This window comes from Eurypyga helias, unplaced genomic scaffold (genome assembly GCF_000690775.1).
Source record: "Eurypyga helias isolate BGI_N326 unplaced genomic scaffold, ASM69077v1 scaffold9303, whole genome shotgun sequence".
Taxonomy (NCBI): domain Eukaryota; kingdom Metazoa; phylum Chordata; class Aves; order Eurypygiformes; family Eurypygidae; genus Eurypyga; species Eurypyga helias.
Window position 1 is genome coordinate 18,522 of NW_010241826.1, and position 7,377 is coordinate 25,898.

Here is a 7,377-nt window from a genome sequence, read left to right on the forward strand (position 1 = left end):
GTCCATGCACTAAAACGGCACAGTGATATCAGTTTTAAATTAACATTCATGTTGCTTAGAAGTTCAGATTAAAAAAAAAAAAAAGGGTTGAAGGAGTGGTAAAAAGTTTCTCTTCAGTTTAATTTGAAACAGTTTAGTTGAACCAAGCCACCAGTGTCTACCATGTCTTTATTCCACTACAAACCTGAAAATACACAACCTTCTGGGAAAAGAGTTGAGAAAAAGGAGACATGAGGCAACGGGAAGGTTGACCTACCAATTCTCACTGCCCAAATTTAGACAGGCCTCAGAAGCCAGCTGCTAGCACTCAAAGCAACAAGCACATTCAGTTCTCTTTAAAGGAAATAATAATCAACTGTAGAATTTGTAACATAGGTAAGGAAATGTTTTAAAACATGGAACCAAGTTTTTGGCTGGCGAAAAATTGTTGTACTGCCAGAGTTAGGAGAGTGACATCGCTTAAACCAAATAAAAACACGGCATAGTGATTCTTAGTTTGACAGCTCACTTTTCAGTATTTTAAACACCACTTCTTACATCTATTCTTACACACCCCTAAACTATCCTTGAAATGGATTCTTATCCCTATGGACCTGTTCGTCATATGGCTTATGGTAACAGTCTTCGTTTCACTCTTGGCACAGGTAGCTGAGTCACCAGACGGCCAGGAGGTCTCCACCGAAGTCACCCCCGTGCCACCCTTTGCCTACGGCGTGCAAGGCCTGAAGCATTCCACCAACTACAGTGTTCGTGTGCAGTGCAGCAATGAGATGGGCACCTCCCCCTTCACTGACAGGGTTTATTTTCAGACCCTGGAGCTTGGTAAGCAAATAGCAGATAAGAACAGGAAAGCAGTTCTGTATCTGAAAAAGAGATGATGGTAAACTTTATTGAACTTGCTAATTCTGAAATGCAGGAAATGTTATACTGTCAGACTGCTGTCCACTCTAAGGTAAAATAGTAATATGCAGTCAAATGGGGTTAACAGCCATGATGCGTGACATACAAGTTAATCCGGCCACGGGCCTTCTGCATGCCGGGCGTATGTCCCGTTCACTCTCTGAGATTCTCGGGGTCTCAGAAGGGAATGAGAGATGCTGACCAACCTTATCTTCTCCACCTGAAGCAAAAACCGTGCTGGTGGCTTGCAGAAGTTGTTCTCTCCCCTCACACTCTCTCCTCTGACTGATCACAGGAAAGAGGGTGAAACTATCTTTTTAGCCATTTTCTGGGTGGATAGTGCCTTATTTTCCTGCACAGTCTGATTGTGTTCTGCCCTCTGCTTTCAGCTCCAAGCAGCACCCCACAAAATATCCATGTTATCCAAAGAGATCCTGGTCTGATTCTGGAGTGGGAAGGTGTGGCTCCAGATGTGCTGAAAGAAAATGTCCTGGGATACAGGCTGGAATGGATTCAGGATAATGTAACTCAGGTAACATCGAGAGGGGAGCTGAGCCACTGGGCACAGGAGTTGGAGAGTGTTCATATTAAATTTTCTAGGCATTAGGGTCCCTTATCCATACCAGGGGACTAGATTGCTGACGTTGCTTTTGTATAAATGGATCTATTCTGGTTTGCAACAACTCCTAAGTATTTGGCCTTGAGATTTAGGCCCGTTTCTCCCTTCCTGGCATATTCAGAATTCCTTCACTTGAGTGTTCATCTGCAGGCAGACCTGTTCTCTGCTATTCCTTGTACAGCAAGAACAACATAGAGAGAATGCAGTTTGTCTCTGCCCCTTTCTAGTGCTGTCCCAAAGGCAGCTGAGGCAGTGCAGGATCTGGGCTTTCTCTCCCCTGTGACTGGGACTTGGCTTTGCAATTCCTAGTAGCAAAGGTGTATTTAGGAAATGAATGAGTTGCACTGTAAATCACTGAAAGAAGGTTGTGGATTCTTTTATTTCGTCTACAACATGCAGGCAGTTGAAAGGACCCTGTCAGGGTAGAAGCGAAGGCCTTTCATTTGTTCTTCAGCATTGACTTTTCCCAAGTATCTCTCTGCCTTTGAAGTTCACAGCATTTCTTATGGTTTCTCGCTTCTTAATATGTATTTAGTCAGTGCTTATTAATGATGAACAAGCCTGTAATAATAGACAGCTAGAGGGAAAAGAGGCTTATTTCCTTTTTTGAATGACCCATTTCATACTAGGTCGGCATCATTGACTTTGACAATATTTTGAGTTCCCATTGACTTTACGTTGGGTCAGTGGTGGCAGCCAGACCTTCACGGGTTTACTGCAAATGATGTGTATGAAGAAGACCCACAGAATTACTGAAATTACGTTGGCCTTGCCATCCTGAGTGAAAATTAGCCATGAAATTCAGAAGTCATTTGGGATTTGGTCAACAAGTTAAAACAGAGAGACTCCTCCCTTGGATTAAAACTGTCAGCTGCTTTGCAGTATGTTAGCACATCTTTGATTTAAACCACAAGAAGGAGGTGTATCTTTTAATAGCAGAAAAAACCACCATTTCTATGGCAACTTTTGTGGAAGGACCTCAGTGAAGGAAATCATTAAACCTTGTATCTTCCCTATGCCTTGGGAAACTATTAGCAATGTTTGAGAAGAGAAAGCCAAGATAATAGCCCAGGTTAGTGGCAAAACTGAGACCGGAACTGGGAGTTACAAAACAGACTGGGAGTCACAACTCCCAACACCTGTTACACCACTAGTGAAGTACATGGTAATGCTTTGGTTTCGTTTTAAAGGTGGAGTTTTAGACTAGACTCCTTTTAAGACAGCTTACAGTTTGTTGGCATTTGCTCTCAGGGAGAGATGATCGTACAGGATACAAAAGCTAATCTCACAACGTGGAATCCTCTCAAAGACCTGATCATCAGGGTGTGTGTGCTGAACACCGCAGGATGTGGTCCCTGGAGCGACCTCTTCTTGCTTGAAGCCCGAGAGGTCATGGGTAAGTGTCTACTGCCTTCCCTTCACTTTGGGGAAATAAGGCAGGAGTGCTGGGACTGCTCTTTTTCTCTGACCCTTCTCCTTTCAGTGCTTACAGCTGACTGAGCCACGTGGCTTTATACAACAGCACACTTCAAGCAGAGTAGAAATTAAACAATATTTAAAGAGCTGGTATAAACAAAACAGCTTCTGGCCACTACTGTGTCTTCTTTAACAGGCTTTTGTTGTGCTTAGAGCAGAGCAGGGCAAGGGGAGACACAATAGAAAAGGTGCAAGTGAAGGTTTGAAATCCTTCATTTTTAGGCTTAAACCACACACATTTACTAGAGTAACATGTGACAGAAAACTCCTCTAACGCAAGTTCTCTTATTTATTTTGAAGCTATTCTGACCAGTTGCAGTTGAGCCTGGTTTAAACTGTGGCCACGTGGGGTTTTGTAGTCGTCGTACTGAATGTGTTTAACTCTCTCCATGGAAAAGCTGAGCTACTGGTAGAAGAGGTGGATGATGGTACAGAAGCTGTACCATGCAGTCTGGACCACGTGGAAGGGTTTGTTGGGAGCAAAGAGTGTGTGGAGTACGTTCCTAGTGACAGTGGGCAGTTAGGCTCAGCGGTGCTGGTCTGCCTGCTGCTTGTGTTTCACAGGGAATGGGAAATGGGAGTCAGGCTGCGGAGAAGGGCAGGGTGTTATATGGGGAGATGGGTAGAAGGGAGGGAAGGATGCTGCTTGTGAACGAAACTGTAAAACAACTAAGAGGAAGACGTTCCAAATAAAAACACAGATTAGTGATAAGAAGGCAGTGAGGTGCCATCATGCAAAAATCCCATGCAGAAAGTCTCCCGAGGTTTCGTTCCCGGCGCCTGTGGCAGGATGAGACAGCAATCTCTAATCTCTGATGCTGACCCACCTGCCACTGCTTTCTTCCCACTCCTCCTATCTTTTGAGGAGCCACATGGACATGATTCCTCCTGGTCCCTCCACACTTAGGGACAGCAGGGGGAACCTAGAGTGGGGTTCGCAGGCAAGCAGGAGGTGGGGGATACGGGCAGAGTAACCAGGAGAGAACTGTAGCCCTACTTGCAGTGGTGCATCTAATGCGGGTTTTAATGCGCTCATTACTCAGAAAGGCCTTTTGGCAACTCTGCTCCTGTGATGAAGCCGTTATGTGTGAGCACACAGTCACTGTGGGATCAAAGCCCTCAAACTATTTCAAGCAGAACAAAGGGGTGCGGAGGTCCGGAGCTGACTCCACTAGAGGTTGGACATCGTCTCCATCAATTTCTTTCTGCTTTTTGCTCAGGTATTTTCTGTGGCACCCAAATACAGAGAAAAGTATCTGAAAGAGCTAGAAAGAGATCCCTTTGGAAAATGTCCAGCACTGGCAAGAAGCCCCAGGGAATGTATAGGGTTTGCGTTTTACAGAGAGCTGGAATGGGATAATCCTGAAAGCACAACATGTTTGTTTGTTTTTATTTACAAACCACTTCAAGCCAAAGTATCATCAGGAGTGGTGCTTGTTTTGGCCAAATGCTGTTTGAAAGCACATACATTTCTTGACAAGCATGACAGACTGGAAATAAAGGTTCACTGTGGAAGCACGGACAGGCCTTAAACATCAGAGCTGCAGAAAGACTGCAGTTTTGTTTCAGGCCTGGTAGAAAATATAAGTCGCTTCCTTTCCTAAAATAGCAAACTGGTGCTAGCTGCTTTATGTGAGAAATGCCAGGGGTGGTTTCTGACCAGCTCCCAGTGCAACAGTAAGGATGACTAAGCTTGTATAAACTTTGGTTTTGTCATCACAGCAAAGCTAGTGGGAGCTCCACCCTGCTTATGCAGAGATCTTTGCACTATTAACAAAGATTGTTTTAATATTTTCAGAAACATTCTCAGTAGAAACCTCTCTCTTTGATTGCAGAGGAAGGAACAGAATAGTCTAATAGCTTTTTCCTACCTGTCATTTTCATGCAGGAGAAGACTCTTGGGTTACATTCTTTGCACACCTTTGTGATATAAAGCCTGCTACAGAAATAAAAGGGGTTCTCTCATCATCAAAGGGCTCCTAAATACATGTTTCAACTCATCTAATACTACTGTCTCCTCTCTGCATTGCGCAGTCCTAAGGCATATGCCATTTGGAAAAGGGGGGTGCAGGAGATAGGAGAGAGACAAGAGTTGGGGGAGGAGAGGCAACTCGGGCTGCAGCCAACCTCTCTGGGTCAGTGGCACAAGTGGGAAGCAATGATCTGTGGGGCAGAGGAGGAACAGCAGTGAATTTCAACATTCATTTCTGTTTCTGAAACATTTGCTGTAAACTGTGGGATGGGCTCCTGATTCCTAGCAGTTTAGAAGCAGGGAGAACAATTTAGTTATGTTTTGTTTTCATTCATCCTCCTTTTGGAGGGACCCCCCAGAAGGTGACCTGAATCCCTGCTTTCACCAGGTCAGCTAGCAGACAGAAAAATAGGCCGAGAGAAGTTTGTCTTGCCATAGGGGGAGGGAAGTCTTATCGCTAACTATCAGAGAGGACTTTTTACATCAGTGTTGCTAATTGTTTCTATGCTGATTGTTTGGCAGGAACAGCCCAAGTGATTGGCTTGGGAATTGGGGAGAAGGTTGGAGTTACCTTTCCTTCTATTTTCATTCTACTTCTGATCCCTCTCCCTCCTTATAAGCAGCCTTGAAGGCCAGGTCAAAAGGTGCAGCAAGAGGGAGTACCATAAAACCCGGAGCCTGTAAAGCCTTCTGGGTGGGAAAATGTGAGTCACTGAAGGAGATAAGATGCTGGAAAATAGGTGCTAAAGTTCTTATAATTTGTTTCCAGTGGAGAATGACTAGTCTGCTTCCTTAGTGGTCCAGAATTCTGTTTCCGTAAGCTCTAGCTGTTTATTAGACTAACATTGCTTCTTTAAAAACTTGGTTGATAAGGCTCAACAGTGTAATTAGTAATCAAGCCCTACAAGCCTTTTGCTTGCCAGGACCCTGCCAGTAAGGATGGCTGGCTCTTTTTCACATACATCCTAACGTCTCTTTTAAGGACAGGTGTACTCTCATGCCATATAACATAATAGGATTACTACATCGGCAAAGGTGATTCTTCCTTAGCTTCTGGTAAAGCACAGTCAACTGTTGAAGGTGAGCAAGGGAGCGTGAAGATGAAGGAGGTGCTTAGGGGCCTGTTACCTGTTCTTGTTTGCTCTTAAACAACTTGGAGATAAGGGAGCTATCCTAGATTTTAATAAACCAATTCAAATTCACATTTAATCTTTAGTAATTGTATTTGGAGAAGAAATCTCTCAGGGAATTGGATTAATTTATCTGTTGTTTGCCAAGCATAGATAATATTCTTTTATTCATACCATATTGCTTATCTTCCTGCCCTGGCAGCTGCCTGAGATTGGCAGCATCTCCATTTCTTCTGCAGACAGTTTGTAGTCAAAAGTATACATACTCTGGGACCAAATATAAGACTGGAATTGGAACTTACATGCTGGATAACTTATTTCTTGACTCACGGGGCACTTTTTAAAATTCACCTTTTCTTTGGTGGAGAGAACAGTGAAAAGTTACGACCATCCAACAACGTTGGGAAGTTGCAGACAATACCAAGTCCCACAGGGTGCTTCCCTTTGAGGGAAGAGTGAGATGGAAAATGTCAATATTTTCAACCAGATTGCCATGAGGCAATTGTCTTTCTCTATTGTCTTTCAAAATGTTATCTGTTTGGTATTCAGGCAAACTGTGTAGCCTGGTCAGGGTTCTGCTGGCTGCCTCAAACAGGACAAGGTGAAACCTGCACAGAAAATGCTGATATTAAGCAACAATTTTGTCCTGAGACTCCAGTTTAAAGTGCTCCAGACCATGAGCTCAGGTGAAGTAGTATAATCTGGAACAGCGCCTTTTACTTTCTTGAGGCTCAAAACGAAGAATGGGTTCTGATAAACGGATGCATCTGCTCTGCCCTTGCTGTGTGAAACAGCTAGTTTTTCTGATGATTGGCTGAAGAGCTGTTTGTGCCAATTCCAGTGTACAATGATCCACTGTGTACACCAGATCCAGCAGCGTGGCTTTTCCATTTAAAAGCAAAAAGAAGAAATATCCCAGTATGGTCTGTTTTCCATTGGCAGTCTTCTGTTTCCTGACCGGTGTTCTCTCCATCGTCTAGGTGGGCAAAGACAACCTCCTTACGGGACGTCCTGGGTTCCTGTGGCACTGGGCATTCTCACAGCTCTGGTCACGGCTGTTGCCTTGGCTCTTATTCTCCTTCGAAAAAGAAGAAAGGAAACTCGGTTTGGGTAAGGGAAGTTCTCCTTACCGGAGAGAGATATCTTTGCTTTCTCCTCTACTGTGGTTTCTGACTCAATTGTTTTTCCAAAAGCATTGTGGATTGAGTACTTTTGCTGCTTTCTTTGGATAACTGCTTTTTCACAATTTTGGGGGTGACCCTGGATTAGAGACTAGCAGG

At 44.0% G+C, this 7,377-nt stretch overlaps 1 protein-coding gene across 1 annotated transcript in view; it reads left to right on the forward strand.

Annotated features, from left to right (window-relative positions):
• The window catches only part of TYRO3 (TYRO3 protein tyrosine kinase), a 39,173-nt gene that overhangs the window by 15,752 nt on the left and 16,044 nt on the right, over nucleotides 1-7,377 (forward strand). Inside the window, exons 6-9 of the mRNA XM_010148876.1 lie at nucleotides 645-822; nucleotides 1,290-1,432; nucleotides 2,771-2,915; nucleotides 7,078-7,207. Coding sequence (XP_010147178.1) covers nucleotides 645-822; nucleotides 1,290-1,432; nucleotides 2,771-2,915; nucleotides 7,078-7,207 — 596 coding nt within the window. The remainder of the gene's footprint in view (nucleotides 1-644; nucleotides 823-1,289; nucleotides 1,433-2,770; nucleotides 2,916-7,077; nucleotides 7,208-7,377) is intronic.